Source organism: Pseudophryne corroboree, chromosome 1 (genome assembly GCF_028390025.1).
Source record: "Pseudophryne corroboree isolate aPseCor3 chromosome 1, aPseCor3.hap2, whole genome shotgun sequence".
NCBI classification, from domain to species: Eukaryota; Metazoa; Chordata; class Amphibia; order Anura; family Myobatrachidae; genus Pseudophryne; species Pseudophryne corroboree.
In genome coordinates, this window is record NC_086444.1 from 1,184,395,869 (window position 1) to 1,184,421,610 (window position 25,742).

Genomic DNA, 25,742 nt, shown 5'->3' on the forward strand with positions numbered 1-25,742 from the left:
ATCAACCCTAGGGATCGCAGCCTCATGCTATTCCTGGTGCCTTATGATCCCTAAGGCCTAGCACTGGAGCACCCGTGCGTCACCTACTGTTTGGTAGTCTCCTCCCAAAACAGTGCGGCTGTGTCCGTATTCCATCTACTAAGCGGAATCGATGCCTTACCTTCCCTCCGTGCTCCGGCCACAGCCTGGTAACGTCTGATGGACCTGCTAGTATATCCGACACAGACGCCCACCGAAACAGCACTGTACTCGTGGGTAAGCGTTGTTGCGACCCGGCAGAGAGTTGTTGGAGCGACTCTTTCCAATATGCGTATAAGACGCTGTTTGGAAAGATCACTCAAAAAACCCGTAAGACTATAAAAATAAAATAAGAAAGCTTGGGCTGCTAAGGAAACAGCAGCCCTCTGACCATGGTCCGGCTCCTGCCGCACCAAACAAAAAAACTGATTTGCCTGAGCCAGGGGGCGGGATATATGGACGGGCCTGTTGCATCCTGGGAGGCTGGAAAGCTTTGATCGTTTGGTGCCAATCCGCTGTCGCTCCATCATATCCCATTGTTATCCTGTAGATAACCTGTGGACCCTGCCGGAGAAAAATCACTTCATAGCGATTTTTGCAAATCAGCGACAGGGTCTGAATTAGGCCCTATGGCCATTGTACAATATTAAAGCAATGCTCTTCTCAAATGTGATTGGTTATAACACCATGTTATTACCTCAGCAAATTTACCCTCACAATCGGTATTTAGACCAAAGAGCCCAGCACATAACATCCAGCAGTGACCTGCATGTTAGATACAGGAAAGCCCAGCACATAACATCCAGCAGTGACCTGCATGTTAGATACAGAAGAGCCCAGCAAGTTAGATACAGGAAAGCCCAGCACATAACATCCAGCAGTGACCTGCATGTTAGATACAGGAGAGCTCAGCACATAATATCTAGCATGTTAGATCCAGGTACGCCCAGTATATAATATGTAGCATGTTAGATCCATGAGTGACCAGCATATACCACCCTGCAATGCCATGAAAGTTAGCTTCAGGAGCTCCCAGCATTTAATACCCTGCATATTACATCCTGGAGTGCTCAGCAGATAATAATTCCGTGGCTTGTATATAAAATAGGCTGATATAACACACAGGGAGGCAATCAAGATGCCACGGCGTCTGTCTCCTGACCGCTGGGATATCATACGGAATCCAACACACAAGGTAAACCACTGACCTAGCTTGGGCCAATGAAGAGTCTTACCACTCCAGTTAATTTCATATTGTGTTCTCAAATCATTATCCTTACATAGGGCAGCCCAGCATGAGAGGCAGCTTACATAGGCCCACATTACAACTAGGCTACCTCTTTATGCCCTGCTCTCTACTTACTGTAGTCCCAGCTACTGCCTGAGGATGGCTGCTATACTGAGGGAAGGACTCAGCTTATGCGGCATAAGTACTCCGCCTATCCAGTCTGAACCCACCGGCCAGAACAGACGCTCACAGTGTGAGGGGACAGTCCCTGTAACAGACATCTGGTAAGGTTCTGATTATCAAATTTCTCTACTTTATATTTATTGGCCGGGACTGGACAAATCCCGGGAGCCAGGGGGACCAAATCCCTAAAAAAATCCCCCGTCTTCATTCGGGTATCCAGCTGCCTCTTCACCATCTCCTCCTGGATGTCTGGGCACTCCCTGAAGCTCAACATGGACAAAACAGGACTCATCATCTCTTCCCCCATCCAAAGTCTCCACCTCCCCATATATCTTTATGTCTCTGCTTAGCCGCCACTCTATGCTCCTCCCTCTCCTTCACCCCCCACGTCCAATTTCTGGCTCAATCCTGTTGGTTCCAGCTACACAACATCTCTCGCATCAGGCCGTTCCTCTCCCAGAGAGCGACTAAACTTATCCACTCACTGGTCATCTCATGGCTCGACGACTGCACTGCAACATTCTCCTCACTGGCCTACCACACTCCACTCCAATCTGTTCTCAACTCTGCAGGTGGACTTAACTTCCTCTCCTGCCGCTCCACATCTGCCCCTACCCTTCCACAAAACCTGTACTGGTTCCCATTACCCTACAGAATCCTCTTCAAACTCCTCACCTTCACATATAAGAACCTCTCTAACGCCACTGCTCCCTACATATCAACCTCATCTCCCTACAGACCCCCTCCCGCCTTCTATGGTTGGCCAATGACCATCGCCTCTCCTCTGTCCTGGTCACTGTGTCCCACGTGTGAATCAAAGACTCTGCCCGCGCTGCCCCCCTTCACTGGGGCAAGCTCCCTCATTCTATTAGACTCTCCCCAACCCTGCATAGATCCAAACGGCACTGAAAACCCACCTGTTCATCAAAGCATACCCTTCCTAGTCTGGAGGCCACTCTCTTATCTCCCTGCCTCATGCTTTGACCATCCCTCCTCGCTTACTTCCTGCCATCAGGCCATCTTCAGCTCGCTCGCACCTTATGTCACCTGTCTCCCCCTCCCCCTAGATTGTGAGCTCCTTGGAGCGGGGCCCTCTTCCCAAAGCTCTCTCCTACTCAGTGACTGTCTCTACCCTCATCTTCTCTCGCTCGTTACCGTCTATCTCTTCCAGTGGCTGCCTGCCCCCAGTAGTATGACGACTACTCCTTTGCTTCCTTATACCTCAGCTGTAGTGTGTACTGAGAACTGTAGCGCTAATTGTTACCTGTGCTCTGTTTTAGTTTTCCAGTTACTGTAATGTTAAGTTCTACGTACCCTGTATTGCTCTAATGTCTGCCGTATGTACGGCGCTGCAAAACACTTGTGGCGCCTTATAAATAAAACGTCAAAATAATTTTGCTCACCACTGACAGAACCCGCAGTGCATCTAGCACAGAAAAATCTCTGTACAGATCTCAGAACAAATCCATATTTCCCAAAGTAGTCGTCGTTTCAGGTTAATTTGCGACCTGGCTCCTGGGACTTGTCCAACTTTAGAGATATCACTTTCACAAGTGGCTACCAGAAGATCCATCCCAAACCTGATGACGTTGCCCCAAAGACATATGTACTAAGAAATAGGGATTTTATTTCACAGGAGAACTGGCTAGTACAGCAGATTCACAATTATTGGCAAAGTCCAATTCGCACCATGCTGAGAACGCTAAAACTACGCATTTGTTGTCTCATTCCGGCAGAGCTTAGCGATATAATAAAACGGTGATACGCTGAAAATGGAGAGGACCCCAAAAATATCTATTGGCACTAAATTCTGAAAAAGAACTAGAGCTTGCAATCTACAGTATATCCTGTAGAATGTGATATTTTTCATTGCACTTATTATTCCTATTATTAGATTCTCTGGTAAGTCCACTCATTGGTTAAGTTCTAAAAAGCATATTTTGTTTTGTTCTGAGATATTGCTGCGGTAAAAATCGGCATCCGGATCAGACCCTGGTTGCAAGATGCGACGCCCTCTGTTCTCGCTGCCAGTCCCATTCAGCCCAGGTCCTCACCCCATCGCCGCTTAGGCATCTTGGACGACGATCCTTTGGAAAATAAAGCCCTTTTCTCATTGTCAGAAAGACCGCTAGTGGCTCCCCACTCATATCCCAGCTCTCGTCCGCTTGCTCCGTCACGTGATTCAGCATGGCTGCCAGACGGAGGTTGGCGGCACATGATCCCGACAACCGCTGAGCTCAGTACATCTTCTGCCTGCTGGGTAGGATGGCTTCTTTGATGAAAGAGAAGATGACGAGTATTCCTGAGCGTTTCCCTCTCTTACCCTTCGTAAAATAATTTGACACCACGTCATCTGTTGGCGAGACAGGGAACAATTACACTTGTAGACAGCAAGGACGCTTGCATTACTCGTAACACAACCTGGCATATTGCATAATCCTTTTTTAGGTTATACTATGTAATGGGCAAAGATAACTAGTACAGAGCGAGCACAAGTCTTCTAGTCAAACCGTGTCATTGTCATCTCCTACACTGTGCAGTGGATGACGTTAGTACATTGCTATAGAGCATGCTCACACTGCTGTAGATGCACTTAATCCCGCTGCTGCCTTAAATCAATCACGTTCCCTATGTCAGAGTATGCCCGGATTATTTTATGTCAAATGACTGCTGTACCTAGAGATTCTGTAACAGAAGGCAAGACAATATCACATAATATCAGTTTATTTATAATTGGGTCACACAGACACCATGTAAGGGAACCGCATTTAAATTACAAAATAAATGTAAAAGGTTTAATATGAGCAGAGTGTTCCGTGTGCCGTACATACGTTCTGCAGTGACGTACACACGGCACACGGATTGCCAGGACGCTGCTGGGCGCAGACACTCCTTACAAATATGTTTCGTCTTATACAACCAGAAACATTTTCTGCCACGTCTACATAACAAAAGCAGAAGATAGGGATTGACATCAACCATCGATGGTTTGCAACTATGACTGCTGGCAAGTGGTCCTCCCACACATACAATTACTTGATGGTGGCGAGAAAATGTAGCCAGCACCCAACCATCATTGACTAAACCATCAATAATTTACTACCATTGGATTTAATCCATCGATGGCCATCACTGGTGAAAGGTCTGTCCTGTCTTCTCGACGCACGCACCAATGGTTCCCGCTGCGGGAGTTGGGATAGGCCTAGAAGAGGAGGACTGGCTGTGTCGGAACGCGGGGGGCAGGGGAACGAAGACTGAGATGACCCAATATACTAGTTAGTGTAGCTACTGGAAGCAGTATTGAGTTGGAGACTGTCGGGGTTATTGTGTTGTTACCTTGCAGCACTCTTCTGTACATACAAATTAAATAATTATGGTTCTTCCTGTACAGGCAAACGTCTCGCCTGTGAGCTGGGGAAATGGGCGACTCTGCATGAAAACCAATGTGCACTCTAGCGATTCACTTTCAAACGTGCTTTCACCAAATGATGCTATGGGTAGCGGTACAAGGACACGCCCGAGAAGCTGTCTCACATTTTAAAAATGCAGTGGATGAGCGAGCCCATAATTCATTTTGAAGGAAACTAAACATTGTAAAACAGATTAACCCCCTTCCCCTATAAGTAAATGTAACTCTCACCTCCATGCTGGACTGTGGATGGCAGCACGTTCTCCCCCGCCGACAGCGACACAAAGAAAGCGAATGGGATGAGCCAGAGGCAGAATGTGAAATAGGCGAGAACCTGCAGACAGAGACACAGCTGTTACCTGCCGCTGGCGGATCAGACAGGAACAATAGGCAGCAACACTGAAACCGCAGCAACTGGGATTCATCTGCCACGTGGAAGTTAAACAATGATTGGCTACGGTGATCAAGCGCACAGTTGTACCTTTGAGTGATATTTGCGCACAACCCGTAATGCATTTGATCTGTATACGCCAATGCTGAGCTGCATACACAATTCTTCGATGTTCAGGCTGCTAAAATAACCCACCCACAACGTGCTACAGCAATCACTCTCGTCACCAGATGGCATCATCAATCAGCAGGTTACAGCTCCCGACTGTATTTATAACTCTGGAAGTATTACGTGGTCATTGGGCGAGACACCCACCGCCACTGTTACTCCCAGCCAGCCCAGCTGCACTCTGGATGTCACCTAATCTCAGCCATTATTATGGGCCTGGTGTTCAGACTAATTATCGCAATAAGTGTCCTTGACAGATTACTACTAAATCTCCCGGTGAGCTGTATGCATCTGGAGAAAGAGGATTGTGCTAATGCAGAGCAGTTATATATCCTATATACACAGACGCACGCTTTCTATCATGCCACCGTACAGTGCCCATATAAACAGGGGAACCAGAGCATGTGTGTGAGCACGAGGGAAGTGAGGAGTCATATATGGGTTTTCTGCAAGGTCTGCACGCTTGCCACTATATTTATATACCAGGGGTGGCAGACTTGGTGCTCAAGAAACCCTAACAGTTTGCATTACATGGCCCTCCTGTGATATCAGTCATTATACAGTATGTAGGTCTCTCCCACTACATCCGGGATTCCAGACATAAACTATAGCTTCCTTGCCGAGTGTAGACACCAGCCTTTATGTATATATATATATATGTATGTGTGTATGTATGTGTATGTATGTGTGTGTATGTATGTGTGTGTATGTGTGTATGTATGTGTGTATGTATGTGTGTATGTATATGTATATGTATATGTATATGTATATATATATATATATATATATATATATATATATATATATATATATATATATATATATATATATATATATATATATATATATATATATATATATTCCGGATCCCCGGCACTCACCCAGTCCATGAAAGAACAATCTTGCACTGGTGCCCTCCACAGGCCTTTTCTGGCCTCACGTACAGAGCTTCAATAAGAGGCGGCACTCAGTGACTTTTTCAATAATCAAATGCGTGTATTGTGGAACATCAACGTTTCGGGGACCCCCGTCCCCTTCATCAGGATAACCCAACATAACAAACAACAGTGTTTAAATAGATCACACTCACCCCCCTTTTTTTTCCTCGCGCTGTCCCGTTGCGAACGCCGCTGGCCACGCTGCTCCGGCTTCCTGTCTGGCGTCCCGGCGCACATCCTGTGACGCGGTCCTGCCGTCTCGGTTGCCAGGCAAGTAGTCATGACGACGCTATAAACAAACAGGTTGCGATTCAACTTAAACAAAAACTGAAATCCTGTGCACCGCAAACCATATAAATAACCAATTCAATCTTTGACAGTCTAATGTCTGGTATTGCACCTGCAGCATAATCAGAATGTAATTGTCATAAAACCAACATGTGTATTAAAATGCATCATCGTAACAACTTTGAATAAAAAATCAGAATCTATATGAAAACTCTGTAGTGAAATGTTAAAATGGTTTCTGTAACCTTCACCCTGTCAAAGATTGAATTGGTTATTTATATTGTTTGCGGTGCACAGGATTTCAGTTTTTGTTTAAGTTGAATCGCAACCTGTTTGTTTAGAGCGTCGTCATGACTACTTGCCTGGCAACCGAGACGGCAGGACCGCGTCACAGGATGTGCGCCGGGACGCCAGACAGGAAGCCGGAGCAGCGTGGCCAGCGGCGTTCGCAACGGGACAGCGCGAGAAAAAAAAAGGGGGGTGAGTGTAATCTATTAAAACACTGTTTGTTATGTTGGGTTATCCTGATGAAGGGGACGGGGGTCCCCGAAACGTTGATGTTCCACAATACACGCATTTGATTATTGAAAAAGTCACTGAGTGCCGCCTCTTATTGAAGATATATATATATATATATATATAAGAATTTACTCACCGGTAATTCTATTTCTCGTAGTCCGTAGTGGATGCTGGGAACTCCGTAAGGACCATGGGGAATAGCGGGCTCCGAAGGAGGCTGGGCACTCTAGAAAGATCTTAGACTACCTGGTGTGCACTGGCTCCTCCCACTATGACCCTCCTCCAAGCCTCAGTTAGGTACTGTGCCCGGACGAGCGTACACAATAAGGAAGGATTTTGAATCCCAGGTAAGACTCATACCAGCCACACCAATCACACCGTACAACTCGTGATATGAAACACAGTTAACAGTATGAAACAATAGAGCCTCTCAACAGATGGCTCAACAATAACCCGATTTAGTTAACAATAACTATGTACAAGTATTGCAGATAAACCGCACTTGGGATGGGCGCCCAGCATCCACTACGGACTACGAGAAATAGAATTACCGGTGAGTAAATTCTTATTTTCTCTGACGTCCTAGTGGATGCTGGGAACTCCGTAAGGACCATGGGGATTATACCAAAGCTCCCAAACGGGCGGGAGAGTGCGGATGACTCTGCAGCACCGAATGAGAGAACTCCAGGTCCTCCTCAGCCAGGGTATCAAATTTGTAGAATTTAGCAAACGTGTTTGCCCCTGACCAAGTAGCTGCTCGGCAAAGTTGTAAAGCCGAGACCCCTCGGGCAGCCGCCCAAGATGAGCCCACCTTCCTTGTGGAATGGGCATTGACAGATTTTGGCTGTGGCAGGCCTGCCACAGTATGTGCAAGCTGAATTGTACTACAAATCCATCGAGCAATAGTCTGCTTAGAAGCAGGAGCACCCAGCTTGTTGGGTGCATACAGGATAAACAGCGAGTCAGATTTTCTGACTCCAGCCGTCCTGGAAACATATATTTTCAGGGCCCTGACAACGTCTAGCAACTTGGAGTCCTCCAAATCCTTAGTAGCCGCAGGCACCACAATAGGCTGGTTCAGGTGAAACGCTGACACCACCTTAGGGAGAAACTGGGGACGAGTCCTCAATTCTGCCCTATCCATATGGAAAATCAGATAAGGGCTTTTACATGATAAAGCCGCCAACTCGGACACTCGCCTGGCTGAAGCCAAGGCCAATAACATGACCACTTTCCACGTGAGATATTTCAGATCCACGGTTTTTAGTGGCTCAAACCAATGTGATTTTAAGAAACTCAACATCACGTTGAGATCCCAAGGTGCCACAGGAGGCACAAATGGGGGCTGAATATGCAGCACTCCTTTCACAAATGTCTGAACTTCAGGTACTGAAGCTAGTTCTTTTTGAAAGAAAATTGACAGAGCCGAGATCTGTACCTTAATGGAGCCCAGTTTTAGGCCCATATTCACTCCTGCTTGCAGGAAATGCAGAAATCGACCTAGTTGAAATTCCTCTGTTGGGGCCTTTTTGGCCTCGCACCATGCAACATATTTCCGCCATATGCGGTGATAATGCTTTGCCGTAACATCTTTCCTGGCTTTAATAAGCGTAGGAATGACTTCCTCCAGAATGCCCTTTTCCTTCAGGATCCGGCGTTCAACCGCCATGCCGTCAAACGCAGCCGCGGTAAGTCTTGGAACAGACAGGGGCCCTGCTGCAGCAGGTCCTGTCTGAGCGGCAGAGACCACGGGTCCTCTGAGATCATCTCTTGAAGTTCCGGGTACCACGCTCTTCTCGGCCAATCCGGAACCACGAGAATTGTGTTTACTCCTCGCTTTCTTATTATTCTCAATACCTTTGGTATGAGAGGTAGAGGAGGGAACACAAACTGACCGGTACACCCACGGTGTCACTAGAGCGTCCACAGCTATCGCCTGAGGGTCTCTTGACCTGGCGCAATACTTCTCTAGTTTTTTGTTTAGGCGGGACGCCATCATGTCCACCTGTGGACGACCCCATTGATTTACAATCATTTGGAAGACTTCTGGATGAAGTCCCCACTCTCCCGGGTGGAGGTCGTGCCTGCTGAGAAAGTCTGCTTCCCAGTTGTCCACTCCCGGGATGAACACTGCTGACAGTGCTAGTACATGATTCTCCGCCCATCGGAGAATTTTTGTGGCTTCTGCCATCGCCGTCCTGCTTCTTGTGCCGCCCTGTCGATTCACATGGGCGACTGCCGTGATGTTGTCTGACTGGATCAGCACCGGCTGGTGTAGGAGCAGGGATTTTGCTTGACTTAGGGCATTGTAAATGGCCCTTAGTTCCAGAATATTTATGTGAAGGGCAGTCTCCTGACTTGACCATAGTCCTTGGAAATTTCTTCCCTTTGTGACTGCCCCCCAGCCTCGTAGGCTGGCATCCGTGGTCACCAGGACCCAGTCCTGTATGCCGAATCTGCGGCCCTCCAGAAGATGAGCACTGTGCAGCCACCACAGAAGAGACACCCTGGTTCGTGGAGACAGGGTTATTAAACGATGCATCTGAAGATGCAATCCGGACCACTTGTCCAACAGGTCCCACTGAAAAATTCTGGCATGGAACCTGCCGAATGGAATTGCTTCGTAAGAAGCTACCATCTTTCCCAGGACCCGCGTGCAGTGATGCACCGATACCTGTTTTGGTTTTAGGAGGTCTCTGACTAGAGAAGACAACTCCCTGGCTTTCTCCTCCGGGAGAAACACTTTTTTCTGGGCCGTGTCCAGAATCATTCCCAGGAACATTAGACGTGTCGTGGGGACCAGCTGTGACTTTGGGATATTCAGAATCCAACCGTGCTGGCTCAGCACTTCCTGAGATAGTGCTACTCCCACTAACAACTGTTCCTTGGATCGTGCCTTTATTAGGAGATCGTCCAAGTATGGGATAATTAAAACTCCCTTTTTTCGAAGGAGTATCATCATTTCCGCCATAACCTTGGTAAATACCCTCGGTGCCGTGGAGAGTCCAAACGGCAGCGTCTGGAATTGGTAATGGCAATCCTGTACCACAAATCTGAGGTACTCCTGGTGAGAATTGTAAATGGGGACATGCAGGTAAGCATCCTTGATGTCCAGGGATACCATGTAATCCCCCTCGTCCAGGCTTGCAATAACCGCCCTGAGCGATTCCATCTTGAACTTGAATTTTTTTATGTATGTGTTCAAGGATTTCAAATTTAAAATGGGTCTCACCGAACCGTCCGGTTTCGGCACCACAAATAGTGTGGAATAGTAACCCCGGCCTTGTTGAAGTAGGGGTACCTTGATTATCACCTGCTGGGAATACAGCTTGTGAATCGCTGCTAGCACCGCCTCCCTGTCTGAGGGAGCAATCGGCAAGGCGGATTTTAGGAAACGGCGGGGTGGAGTCGCCTCGAATTCCAGCCTGTATCCCTGAGATACTATTTGAAGGATCCAGGGATCCACCTGTGAGCGGGCCCACTGATCGCTGAAATTCCTGAGGCGGGCCCCCACCGTACCTGGCTCCGCCTGTGAAGCCCCACCGTCATGCGGCGGACTTGGAAGAGGAAGCGGGGGAGGACTTTTGTTCCTGGGAACCTGCTGTTTGCTGCAGCCTTTTTCCCCTGCCTCTGCCTCTTGACAGAAAAGACCCTCCTTTTCCCCGCTTGTTTTTCTGGGACCGAAAGGACTGAACCTGATAAAATGGCGCCTTCTTAGGCTGTGAGGGGACATGGGGTAAAAATGCTGACTTCCCAGACGTTGCTGTGGAAACTAGGTCGGAGAGACCATCCCCAAATAATTCCTCCCCCTTATAAGGCAAAACTTCCATGTGCCTTTTGGAATCTGCATCTCCAGTCCACTGGCGAGTCCATAAGCATCTCCTAGCAGAGATGGATAATGCACTTACTTTAGATGCCAGCCGGCAGATTTCCCTCTGTGCATCTCTCATGTATAAGACTGAGTCTTTGATATGGTCAATTGTTAGCAGGATCGTGTCTCTGTCTAACATGTCAATATTTTCTGACAGTTTATCTGACCACGCAGCGGCAGCACTGCACATCCATGCTGACGCAATAGCTGGTCTGAGTATAATGCCTGAGTGTGTATATACAGACTTCAGGATCGCCTCCTGCTTTCTATCAGCAGGTTCCTTAAGGGCGGCCGTATCCTGGGACGGTAGTGCCACCTTTTTAGACAAACGTGTGAGCGCTTTATCCACCCTCGGGGGTGTTTCCCAACGTAACCTATCCTCTGGCGGGAAAGGGAACGCCATTAGTAGCTTCTTAGGAGTTACCAATTTCTTATCAGGGGAAGCCCACGCTTCTTCACACACTTCATTTAATTCCTCTGACGGGAGAAAAACTACAGGTAGTTTTTTCTCCCCAAACATAATACCCTTTTTTGTGGTACCTGGATGTAAATCAGAAATATTTAACACCTCTTTCATTGCCTCAATCATGCAGTGAATGGCCTTAACGGGCATTAAATTTGACTCATCGTCGTCGACACTGGTGTCAGTATCCGTGTCGACATCTACTTGTGCCACCTGAGATAACGGGCGTTTCAGAGCCCCTGATGACTTTTGAGACACCTGGACAGGCACGAGCTGAAGACTCGGCTGTCCCACAGTCGGAATGTCGTCAAATTTTTTATGTAAGGAGTCTATACGTGCACTCATTTCCTGCCATAATACCATCCACTCAGGTGTCTGACCCCCAGGGGGTGACATCCCTGCTAAAAGGCATCTGCTCCCCCTCCACATCATTATCCTCCTCAAACATGTCGACACAGCCGTACCGACACACTCCACACACACAGGGAATGCTCAAATAGAGGACAGGACCCACAAAAGCCCTTTGGGGGGACAGAGTAAGAGTATGCCAGCACACACCAGAGCGCTATATATATACAGGGACTAACTGAGTTATGTCCCTAATAGCTGCTTTTCAATATAATATACTGTATACAGTGCCAATTTTAATGCCCCCCCTCTCTTTTCCCTCTTACTGTACTGTAGAATTGCAGGGAAGAGCCAGGGAGCTTCCTTCCAGCCGAGCTGTGAGGGAAAAATGGCGCCAGTGTGCTGAGGAGATAGGCTCCGCCCCTTTTTCGCGGCCTATTCTCCCGCTTTTTATGGGATTCTGGCAGGGGTATTTACCTCATATATAGCCCCAGGGGCTATATATTGAGGTATTTTAGCCAGCCAAGGTGTTTTTATTGCTGCCTCAGGGCGCCCCCCCCCAGCGCCCTGCACCCTCAGTGACCGGAGTGTGAAGTGTGTATGAGGAGCAATGGCGCACAGCTGCAGTGCTGTGCGCTACCTTGGTGAAGACAGGATGTCTTCATGCCGCCGATTTTCCGGACCATCTTCTTGCTTCTGGCTCTGTAAGGGGGACGGCGGCGCGGCTCCGGGACCGAACATCAAGGCTGGGCCTGCGGTCGATCCCTCTGGAGCTAATGGTGTCCAGTAGCCTAAGAAGCCCAATCCGGCTGCAAGCAGGCGAGTTCGCTTCTTCTCCCCTTAGTCCCTCGCTGCAGTGAGCCTGTTGCCAGCAGGTCTCACTGAAAATAACAAATTCTAAGACTATAACTTTCTAAGAGCTCAGGAGAGCCCCTAGTGTGCATCCAACCTCGGCCGGGCACGAAATCTAACTGAGGCTTGGAGGAGGGTCATAGTGGGAGGAGCCAGTGCACACCAGGTAGTCTAAGATCTTTCTAGAGTGCCCAGTCTCCTTCGGAGCCCGCTATTCCCCATGGTCCTTACGGAGTTCCCAGCATCCACTAGGTCATCAGAGAAATATATATATATATATATATATATATATATATACATATATATATATACATACACACATACATATACAAATTGCACTCACATCTTCATGATAATCAGCCGCTGGGGTGTCCACTCAAATACAGAGGTATTGCAATTGTAGATAATAATTCAGAGGGGGCACTCTCCAGACTTTTCAACATGCACAAGTGTTCCTTTATTTATAATATACTTTACATGATCAGCATAGTGACAAAGGTTGTCCTCAAGCGCTTTCCTCAGTAGGCACTACTGCTGGATGCCTGGATCTTTGTTCTACTTTGCTTGAATTTTCTGTTGCTGTGCAGTGCCTCCTGAGGAAGGCCCATGTTGGGCCGAAAGCGCTTGAGGACAACCTTTGTCACTATGCTGAGCAAGTAAAGTATATCATAAATAAATGAACACTTGTGCATGTTGAAAAGTCTGGAGAGTGCCCCCTCTGAATCATTTTATATATTAATATATATATTAATATATATATATATATATATATATATATATATATATATATATATATATATATATATATATATATATATATATATATATATATATAGACAATACTAAATACTTTTGTCGTATAAACAACCCTTTATGAAGCTAAGAACACTGTACGCTGTTTGCTTAAGAAATACCGTATGGGTACGCTATCTGCGTAACGATCGCTAAGCCGTAGGCGAGACGCTCAAGCGTCACGTTCGCTCGCGGCCCAGTGATCACAGGACACGTTATTGGTTATGTCTAGGGGAATGATTCGCTGTAGCGTAGCCTACGCTCGAGACCACGAGGAGGTCACCAGCGATGCAGACGCTCACAACACTATACCTTTATGTTAAAACCTTATACCAATGAAATACACTGAATACCTTAATGTGAGTACAGGGTGTAAGTGCAACCTTGTGTAACCTGACTAACTACAAAGCTGCTTGAGCGTCACCGACGCTCAAGTGAACACTTAACACTATAGAAAATACACAGATACTGGTTTAGGTTCCAAAGCCTATTAACTATGTATTATAACTAATATACTTGCAAAAAGGAATCACAGTACAAATGATACACTACAGTATAACATAAACCACCTAACCAGATAACTATACAGGAAACACACTACAATACAATACAGTTAAGTTTAAGAAGAAATAAGAGAAGATGAGAAGACAAGAGAGAGAGAGAGATTTGAGAGAGATTGGCTCACAATAACATTAAAAGACAATATGGTTGCAGCGAAGCTTACACATGTGAGGAACAATCGCTGCGCAGTTAATCAATGCTGAGAATCTTTGTTTAGAAAGTACTTGAGCTTACCCATGCTGCCTGTCCCTATATACACAACACCCAGCTACACAATCGTCCCTACAATGCCGCATGGGGCAGAAGCTAGACTCCATTTTATTCCAAAATGTCCAAGCCTCAAAACAATGCATATGTTCTGATTTTACAATTCCAAACAATCTAAATCACCTTTCACAATTTCAAGCAAACACAGTATCTCTATAACCAGAGCATATGAGTTATCACAAGACCAGACCACCAGGTACTCACAAGTATCAGCCTGCCATTGCTACCAGCACATATTCAAAAGTACTGCATGGTGGTATTTATGATTAACAAGATCCCAGCTACCATCACAGATTCCACAGGGCACCAACACTAACACCCAACAATCATCACAGCCAAGTTACAATATCCTATTTAAACCAGAAAGCAATATGTCTATATTTCCTTCTATAGCCATGTGATTCTATACTTAGCCTTTGGGAAGGAATTCTGTCCTGGGGATGTAGCCGCCATGCTGCTTGATCCTAGCTTAGTTCTGAGTGTCAGTCAGCCCTGTGATCTCCAGTGGGTATATCATACCTGCATTCCAGCTGTGGGGGTGTGTCAACCACAGGAAGTGTGTGTCCCTCCCAGCATGTGAGCCAGCTGCATCAGTGGCCTTGGTTATGTAACACAATGGGTGATGACCAACACATTCCTGTCTAGTGAGAAGCTATTGTTTGGCGAATACAAAACAGAATCCTGTCTGGGTTTTGTTCTATATTCATGATGTCCACTTTCAGTTGAGACAATGACATCTCAGCCCTCATTCTCCTGTATACAAATCCAGCCCCATTTGTAAACACAGGTGTTGGCCCTCCTTATTGAGTCTCAAAAGCTCAGTGTAATTAAAGGCTATTGTACTCCGTCTGCGGGAAAGATACTGATTTGGAGTACAATTGATCTTCAATTACTATTCCTGTGTTTACCTTATGCATGTGTAGATATGAGGCCCTCTTAACATGCAAACTATTGTTTGGGGGATCTCTGAGGTCAAAGAGACATTTGAGACCTACTGATGCCTGTCTCCAACTGTTCAGATGCATGACTAAGTAAGAACAAATAATAATAAATAAATGGACATAACTTCTTATGTCCATAACTATTCGCACGAGCAATTAATACGCTCCAAACCAACACCGGAATATTGCTAATTAAATACTCTTCCGATGGGTACCAAACACTGCTGTATGATTCCTGTTAGACCCTTCGTACGATGCAAAGAGGGACTCCTCAGCTCAGGGACATTCTATTTTAACCAAACTTTCAGAATCTATCAAAGGGACCATGATCTACAAACTACATTAATTGTGAACAGTTGTAACGAATGGGTCGCACGCTACGACTACGTAAACTCTACCGTAAATACGCATACCGCGCCTGCGAGTGCACGCTATTGCGGGTATGCGCCTCCACGGGAGAGCGCACGCATGCGCAGCACGGACCAGTGTGCGGTGCAAATATGGCAACGTGCATAGAGACATTTTTCTGACTTCGACAGTCCACCCTTTGGCAGTCAATAATAACTGCCACAAAACGTTTAAGGAGAAAAATGTAAGTCAGGGGTTAATTGATTTCCATGGTGGGGTAAGGAAGAAGAGAGGAGTAGGTGTGAAAAGGGTATGACCTAGTGAGAGAGTAGAAGCATGTGTGTATGAGTCCATGTTTGGAGGGTCATGTATCATCGTGCCGTACGTGTGGTAAATCAAGCTTCGAGGTATTGCGAAGTATACATTTGAATTCCTTCTTATCCCGTACTAAGGGTCTGTGGATGGGCTGTCAAACTCTACCGAGCTCATTTCGGCTATGGTTGTAACAAAATGGGGATGCACATTTTAGTTGATGATACATGAATGGGGGAGGTATGTGGTTGCTGATATCTGTGCCTGTATTCCCTGTCGACTATGTGTGTTATTACCTGAGGGTTGTAGAGATGAAGATAAAGAACACTTATGGAGAATGCAATGATATTCTATGTCAGGGAAATGTACATCTGTCGTTGAGGTTGTGTTCGGTATCTGTTGAGAGTCGTCTTCTTTGCGCTGTATTGCTCCTTAGGCATGAGCAAATAGCTTTGTCTGAGCCATCAGATTTACAAAAAATGTTGGGCTAGCGTGAGTTTAAAAGTACTAGGGAAACTGGGGATCCATGGCAAAGTTCATCAAGTGTCCATTTCTCAAGTGGTCAAAAACTTCATCTTTGGTCTTGTCTGTTGTCTTGTCTGTATACCGTCTCGTCAACTTCCTCGTCCAAGGGGTCTTTGTATCTTGGAGAAAAGCAGAAAAACAGGTGAAAGAAACGGACCGTATAATCGCATTTTTCATCACATTCTGGTTTCTATCATTGGGTCATAAATCAAATCCAGGTTAATTACAGTTTCCTCGCTCCTCAAGCTCATCACTTTTGTACTTTGTTTGCACCTCATTAAAGCCAGCCCGCATCTAAGTATCAATCCAATCGATATAACGACACCCAAGATACATAGTAGAAACTTTCCAACATCCATTATGACTCCTTGAGCCCAGTCTCCCAAACCGGAGAACCAATTTCGCGGGTTCAACCATGACACCCAACTAGTCAGCTCATTACCTACAGCAGCAAGGGTGAGATTGTGTTTTCGACGAAATTCCCACTTCAATTGGAGAATATCGTCCATCTTTTGGTCTATGACCTCTACCGGATCCTCGGTGCTATTTGTGATATACGTGCAACACTTTATGCCGTACTGTGTTGCCAATGTAACACAATATCCGCCTGTTACTGCTGTAAGATAATTAAGAACCATCCTATGCTGAACTAGTTCTGTTTTATAAGCTTGAAGTTCTCTTCCAGTGTATCTAAACGTGTCATCATACATTTCAGTGATATTATCTAACAAATTGGCGAGTGCGGAAATGTATCTATAATTCATCACTCCTCGAGCGGTACGAGTGAAATCTAACGCTACCAGAACCTGAATCCCGGTGGATTCATGGATAAGATCAGAGGCCGGATGCTCTAACCTTTCTGACAGTTGTCTTTTAACTCGGTGCTCGTAATGAGTGTGAGTATAAGGAGCTTGGGCACCACGGTGTATGTCCTTCATTTTGTCATGTGTAACAGTCATCACTTCAGGCAATACTTTTCCAATATAACACAATCCTTCAGAGTTTGGGGCAAGCCACTTGTACGCCTTTCTCCCACATATGAAATATGCGTCATCGGGGAGAACATAGGGGACGGAGAAGGACATGACCATGTTACAAACCTTCCAGGTGAAATCTCCTGACCCTAATTCTTCCATCTGCTTAATGCACGTATCAGTTTGTACGATATGTGCACAGTATCCTGGTGATACCTCTCCAACTCTAGTAATCCTATTTCCTAAGGTATATCGATACCGGAAAGATTTTCCTCTACTGGCTATGTGGCGTACCAGCTCTGTATCTGTAGGCATTCTATCTGCTCTGTGTGAAAAGGTCATGGTAAGGTTGCTCCATGACACTTCCCAATTTCCCGGTTTTCTGGGATTGGAGATGTTAAAACATATGAGGGACCTATCCACATGGTATTGGTGGAGCTTCAAACTAGGAGGGCTGGAGATATTAAACCTCCGGTCCACCGGTCTCCCACCACTTAGCTCAAGTACCTCCCCTAACGTTAAAGGAAATGGTACTAGCCCTGATTTGCCGCGACCCTGAGGTACCTGAGAGCATACCCAACAATCTGTTTGGTTTAACACGTTACCCACTAAAGAGTGATAGTCACTCAATGGATGCCGGTCCATATGGATATTAAAACTGGATTGGCATTTCTTTATGCATCCATCTTCAACCAGATTATCACAGAGCCTACAGATACAGTTTTCTTCAGCTAACAATCCATCACAATTTCTTCTATCGGATCGTTTTCTGATACTCGCCTTTGCTTGTTGGTTTGGTTGATCTTGGAAAACTACGCCTCCATCATCATAATCGGAACCCATTCCAGAACCTCTCTCGACCTCTATGGTACTCTCGCCGGAACAGACTGCTCTGGTCAACATCATGGTTAACGGGAAAAATCCATATCACAGTCTCTTGGGGCAAGTCCATCTTACAGGAGGAGAAAAGAAGAAATTTGTAAATGGGGTATAAGAAAATCAGTTTGAGGGGGAGAGAACTCGTTACGATAATAAGTTCTCTCGTCTTGTTGTTCTTCTTGTTCTGCTGTCCTCTCAAAGGTGTTGTCTCTCAGTCTTCAAAAACGATCATTCTGGTGATGCAATATTCCTTCCTAACCGACGATCTTTCTGTAAGGGGCAAAAATCTGGCATTACCATTGGTCCAACTGAGGGGTGACATAGCATCTTTAAACCATGGAAACATGAGTGAGAAGAGAGAGAAAATAAAAAAAAACAAAAGAGATAGAGAACAATTCATGTGCATATATACATTACATAACTCGACAATAACCATCAATAAGAAAAGAGAAACAAAGCATTTTTAAACATTGTAAGAAAACATTGTTAGCATTAGAAAAACATTGTCAGACTTATTAGGCTGTCATATCTATGTGTCTACTGGTCTCCTTGAGCAGTCCCTCCCCACCAGCACCTGCATTACTCCACTGTCTGTATCTGGCCAGAAATACATTGTGGCGGAGGTCATGCTGGGGTTTGGTAGACTTCTGCAAGGACCAAGTGGGTATGCAATGTGTGAATTCTTACCACTACTAGTCAGAGATGGGGATAGAGAGAGGGAGAAAAAAACATTTTTCACAAATACATTTACAACTTTTCACCTGGTCATTCCTGTGTCTTTAGTGAATGACCTCCCACTTTATTAACCGTTACCTCAGGCTTACCATCAGTCCTAAGGATCACCTTTCCTGACTATATATTATGGGTGTGGCCCAAAATCCTTCCTATATGATCCCTGATTATAATTTGGTGTGTCCTAACTTTTGCTCATTTTCATGTCTAGGGGGTCTGATTTTATGTGGGCTGTTGCAGTTACTGGCATAATGCCCTTCTCTTTTGCACAGATCACAAATCCTTAAGTTCCTCCATGTGCCAATGGCCTGGGGTTTTGGTTGATTTGATGCCTCCTCAAACGCTTGGATGCTCATCACCATCAACCGCTTTCCCTGTACCTACCTGATTCCTTGGATACCATGATTATGTCGTTGTCTAGGGAGTTGATATACCTTCTGTGAATCTTTGATCATACAGTTAGATCTTTCCTAGGATCTGGGAAATCAGACATGATTGATCTCAATTCTGTCCGGGACCAGGGATGGCGCATTGCACTGTCCTTGACGGGAATGGTTCCCTGATCATCAGTCTTCCCATTGGGGACTGTGATCACCCTGACAGGACTAAACTCAATTACATCACCTTGTTTTGGTCTTATAATATGGGGTACATTTGTTTGTGCGTGATATAAAACATTGTACGTACCTGTGGACACGACCTCACCTGACCCTCCGTTAGGGGGTTTGATTATTGCCTTTACCAATTTGGTCGTGTCCACCTGGATGTCTTGTAGGATGGCTTCTGGAAGAGGTGCCGACATCGTTCTGGGCTCACTTTCTTGTTTGTATTCCTGAGGGAGGTTTGACATGGGGTGCAGCTTGCACAGGTTAATAGTTGTACATTCAACAGTATTACAATAATCATTGTTACATTTATTACACTTATTCTTATAATCTATATTACAGTTGCTAAGAGCGTTTTTATTGTTCACCCTTGTGTCTTTCTCTCCGCAATCAACCCCTCTCCTGATGCCACTGTCTCTCCTCTCAAGATAAGAGTCAGAAAAGTCAATAGACTCTTTTTGTAATTCACTTTCCTGTTGCCATAACTGTAAATATTCATAATGTTTATTTTGTCTCTTCGTTGGTTCAATGAGACTTATCCTCCTCCTTAAATTTTGTAACACTACTGGACTGAAGCTACCTATTCTTGGGAATTTGTCCCTGTCTTGTACAGTCATTCTCTCCCATTCATCACATAAAACCTCTGTGTGACTACCGTATTTTTCACACATTACATATCGTGCCGACCCAACTGGTCGGTTCTCTGAATCAACCCGAACCGAGGTTGATCGCCCCCTACCTGAACAAATGGCCCCCATAATCTGCAGGCGTTGCTTATTCCTCCTTGGATCTTTATCTCAAGGTTTTCAGCGAACCCTTACAAACAAACCAAGATGTCCTTGGGCAGGCCGGCGGTGGTGGTTTATCAAGTACCCCACTTACTTCTCGCCCACGTTGGCCTGTGCTGCAATCACTGTAACCAGAGCTGCTGTACCCAACCCAGGGCCCCTGTGAACCTTTATTTACTGGGGCGCGTTCCCCAGCAAGTATCGGTTGTTGGATAGTTCCTGAGTGACCAGCGAACTTCCCTTCCAAAAATAAAAAATTACACAAATCACGTCAGAATGTACAAATAGCGTTTGTGACCACTTTACTCTAATGGTATTAGGTCAGATTACTAACTACTGCACACAATTACGTGCGGTCCAATCGTTCAGTACACGAGCACTACTTGTCATGTACTGAAAGATCAATGGAATCGATGTTTCCGGCCGCGATTCCTTCAGCAAGAGCTTGTATGGCCTATATGGGTTCTGCACCAACACCCCAGGCGTTGTGCCACTGGACTTTTATAGCGGACCTCTTTGTCTATTTTACCTGTTACCTTATGACCTCCTGGTCTGTTACCTTATGACCTCCTGGTCTGTTACCTTATGACCTCCTGGTCTGTTACCTTATGACCTCCTGGTCTTGTTACCTTATGGTCCGCTATACTCTAATGCTCAAATATTATTTAACCAGGGATGCCTCCCTAGCCACCGTATATGTCACTTACACGTATGTCCCTTGACGAGTACCCGGCTTTCCTTTTGGTTCCACCTTACAGTTATATAAACTTTTGTATACAAAACACACTCACTCAACACATGTACACTTTTGTTTCTATATCTATTTCTGCGCAGAAATTTGTCTTTAGCCCAACAGTGTTACCAATTAGGAGCAGGATCTGTTAAACTAAATTTCAGATTCTCCAAAAATAGATTTGCGTTATTTACCGCGTCGCGTTATCTACCGCTGTGCGTTAATTATCGCCTTTGCGTTACTTCACTTTATCACAACTTGAGCTACGTGGGCGTAACCGGACGCTACGTTGCGTCTGCCTTTGGATTGCGTACGCTAGTCTTTGTTAGTGACACGTGTACGCAATGCAAAGATCCACCGTAACACAATATATTTTTATCAATGTAAATGATCCCTGATCATCTACCGCAATCCACACTGACTGCCTTGTATCTCAGACAAACCGTGTGTTGTTCTATACTTTAACTATTACCTCTACTATGAAATAACAGCAAATCTCTTTTTAGCACTTTCTATCAACTATAAAATTGGCAAACAGGAATAGTGATATACGAAAATGAAACAGAAATGCAGATATATGCGTGCGTACGCAAGACAAAAGAAAAATAAACAGTTTTAAAAGGACACAAGCGTTTTGTTCTTACTTCCGGTTACCGGGTTCCTTCAGCACTCTTTATCTAAGCGAAGCAGACGCTTATCCCGCCAGCACTATGAGACAATCTCCCACCCTTTGCTGGGGGATAATGTCTGCTGATCTACCTAGTGCAGATGTGAGAAGTATAGGACGAGTTCCCAATTGACAATACTAAATACTTTTGTCGTATAAACAACCCTTTATGAAGCTAAGAACACTGTACGCTGTTTGCTTAAGAAATACCGTATGGGTACGCTATCTGCGTAACGATCGCTAAGCCGCAGGCGAGACGCTCAAGCGTCACGTTCGCTCACGGCCCAGTGATCACAGGACACGTTATTGGTTATGTCTAGGGGAATGATTCGCTGTAGCGTAGCCTACGCTCGAGACCACGAGGAGGTCACCAGCGATGCAGACGCTCACAACACTATACCTTTATGTTAAAACCTTATACCAATGAAATACACTGAATACCTTAATGTGAGTACAGGGTGTAAGTGCAACCTTGTGTAACCTGACTAACTACAAAGCTGCTTGAGCGTCACCGACGCTCAAGTGAACACTTAACACTATAGAAAATACACAGATACTGGTTTAGGTTCCAAAGCCTATTAACTATGTATTATAACTAATATACTTGCAAAAAGGAATCACAGTACAAATGATACACTACAGTATAACATAAACCACCTAACCAGATAACTATACAGGAAACACACTACAATACAATACAGTTAAGTTTAAGGAGAAATAAGAGAAGATGAGAAGACAAGAGAGAGAGAGAGAGATTTGAGAGAGATTGGCTCACAATAACATTAAAAGACAATATGGTTGCAGCGAAGCTTACACATGTGAGGAACAATCGCTGCGCAGTTAATCAATGCTGAGAATCTTTGTTTAGAAAGTACTTGAGCTTACCCATGCTGCCTGTCCCTATATACACAACACCCAGCTACACAATCGTCCCTACAATGCCGCATGGGGCAGAAGCTAGACTCCATTTTATTCCAAAATGTCCAAGCCTCAAAACAATGCATATGTTCTGATTTTACAATTCCAAACAATCTAAATCACCTTTCACAATTTCAAGCAAACACAGTATCTCTATAACCAGAGCATATGAGTTATCACAAGACCAGACCACCAGGTACTCACAAGTATCAGCCTGCCATTGCTACCAGCACATATTCAAAAGTACTGCATGGTGGTATTTATGATTAACAAGATCCCAGCTACCATCACAGATTCCACAGGGCACCAACACTAACACCCAACAATCATCACAGCCAAGTTACAATATCCTATTTAAACCAGAAAGCAATATGTCTATATTTCCTTCTATAGCCATGTGATTCTATACTTAGCCTTTGGGAAGGAATTCTGTCCTGGGGATGTAGCCGCCATGCTGCTTGATCCTAGCTTAGTTCTGAGTGTCAGTCAGCCCTGTGATCTCCAGTGGGTATATCATACCTGCATTCCAGCTGTGGGGGTGTGTCAACCACAGGAAGTGTGTGTCCCTCCCAGCATGTGAGCCAGCTGCATCAGTGGCCTTGGTTATGTAACACAATGGGTGATGACCAACACATTCCTGTCTAGTGAGAAGCTATTGTTTGGCGAATACAAAACAGAATCCTGTCTGGGTTTTGTTCTATATTCATGATGTCCACTTTCAGTTGAGACAATGACATCTCAGCCCTCATTCTCCTGTATACAAATCCAGCCCCATTTGTAAACACAGGTGTTGGCCCTCCTTATTGAGTCTCAAAAGCTCAGTGTAATTAAAGGCTATTGTACTCCGTCTGCGGGAAAGATACTGATTTGGAGTACAATTGATCTTCAATTACTATTCCTGTGTTTACCTTATGCATGTGTAGATATGAGGCCCTCTTAACATGCAAACTATTGTTTGGGGGATCTCTGAGGTCAAAGAGACATTTGAGACCTACTGATGCCTGTCTCCAACTGTTCAGATGCATGACTAAGTAAGAACAAATAATAATAAATAAATGGACATAACTTCTTATGTCCATAACTATTCGCACGAGCAATTAATACGCTCCAAACCAACACCGGAATATTGCTAATTAAATACTCTTCCGATGGGTACCAAACACTGCTGTATGATTCCTGTTAGACCCTTCGTACGATGCAAAGAGGGACTCCTCAGCTCAGGGACATTCTATTTTAACCAAACTTTCAGAATCTATCAAAGGGACCATGATCTACAAACTACATTAATTGTGAACAGTTGTAACGAATGGGTCGCACGCTACGACTACGTAAACTCTACCGTAAATACGCATACCGCGCCTGCGAGTGCACGCTATTGCGGGTATGCGCCTCCACGGGAGAGCGCACGCATGCGCAGCACGGACCAGTGTGCGGTGCAAATATGGCAACGTGCATAGAGACATTTTTCTGACTTCGACAATATATATATATATATATATATATATATATATATATATATACATACATACATACACACACATACATACATACACACACACACACACACACACACACACACACACACACACACACACACACACACACACACACACACACACACACACACACACACACACACACACACATATAGATAAAGAAGGAAGGGAACAAGCGCCTATGGTGTAGTATTTTCAGAAAGGGGTATTATAATATTTTACCCACATAAAACGGTGTACCAAATGGTAGCTTGTAACCGGAGCACATCGATATGCTGTCTTGTATTCCTCAGGTAGTGCCGGAATCTTTTTGAGCGTCCTTGTAAATGCTCATCATAAGTTTAAATATCTCCTTTGGAACAGTGTCTTCGTTTGGCACACATGTCAGAAGAACTACAATTTCAGCCTGGCCTAAGCCATGTAATCAATTCGATGGACTATCTCGATATTGTCACTCCATGGACCCAACTCTGCTGCAGCAGCAAACAGGTCCATGGAGTGACAATATCCTGGACTATTTCTTGAGCAAAGGACTCATAAAAGCCAAAGATGGAAGCGGGATAGTCTGGGACCATGCGGTAAACAGCCAGGAGAAGTTACATGAAGCCTTGCAGAATGTTTCAGAAAAATGCTTGTTCTTCGCATCTAATTGATAACATGGCTTAGGCCAGGCTGAAATTGTAGTTCTTCGGACGTGTTGGCCAAACGAAGACACTGTTCCAAAGGATATATTTAAACTTATGATGAGCATTTACAAGGACGCTCAAAAAGATTCCGACACTACCTGAGGAATACAAACAGCATATTGATGTGCTCCGGTTACAAGCTACTATTTGGTACACAGTTTTATGTGGGTAAAATATTAATACCCCTTTCTGAAAATACTACACCATAGGCGCTTGTTCCCTTACTCTTTCTACAGATTTTTGGGCTATATACCCGATTGCCTTTTGTGGAACTGAGCGGCCACCTAAATAAATTGGAGTGTGTACTGAAACCCGAATATCGAACAGTGGTCTGCGTACCAGACTTTATAAGAAAAGGATCAGCTACAGAGAAGCGCACTGATCTAAAAATTCTTCTTGAGAAAATAAATTATATATATATATATATATATATATATATATATATATATATATATATATATACATACATACATACATACATACATACATACATACATACATACACACACACATATACATACTGCTCAAAAAAATACAGGGAACACTAAAATAACACATCCTAGATCTGAATTAATGAAATATTCTTATTAAATACTTTGTTCTTTATATAGTTGAATGTGCAGACAACAAAATCACACAAAAAATAAGAATTTACTTACCGATAATTCTATTTCTCGTAGTCCGTAGTGGATGCTGGGAACTCCGTAAGGACCATGGGGAATAGCGGCTCCGCAGGAGACTGGGCACAAAAGTAAAGCTTTAGGACTACCTGGTGTGCACTGGCTCCTCCCCCTATGACCCTCCTCCAAGCCTCAGTTAGGATACTGTGCCCGGACGAGCGT

The 25,742-nt window shown here is 44.9% G+C and overlaps 1 protein-coding gene across 1 annotated transcript in view; it reads right to left on the reverse strand.

The window, feature by feature from the left end:
• Positions 1 to 3,036: 3,036 nt before the first annotated feature.
• The window catches only part of TEX261 (testis expressed 261), a 50,270-nt gene continuing 27,564 nt past the window's right edge, over positions 3,037 to 25,742 (reverse strand). Inside the window, exons 5-6 of the mRNA XM_063925308.1 lie at positions 5,070 to 5,172; positions 3,037 to 3,782 (exon numbers count right to left, since the gene is read on the reverse strand). Coding sequence (XP_063781378.1) covers positions 3,667 to 3,782; positions 5,070 to 5,172 — 219 coding nt within the window. The 3' untranslated portion in view covers positions 3,037 to 3,666. The remainder of the gene's footprint in view (positions 3,783 to 5,069; positions 5,173 to 25,742) is intronic.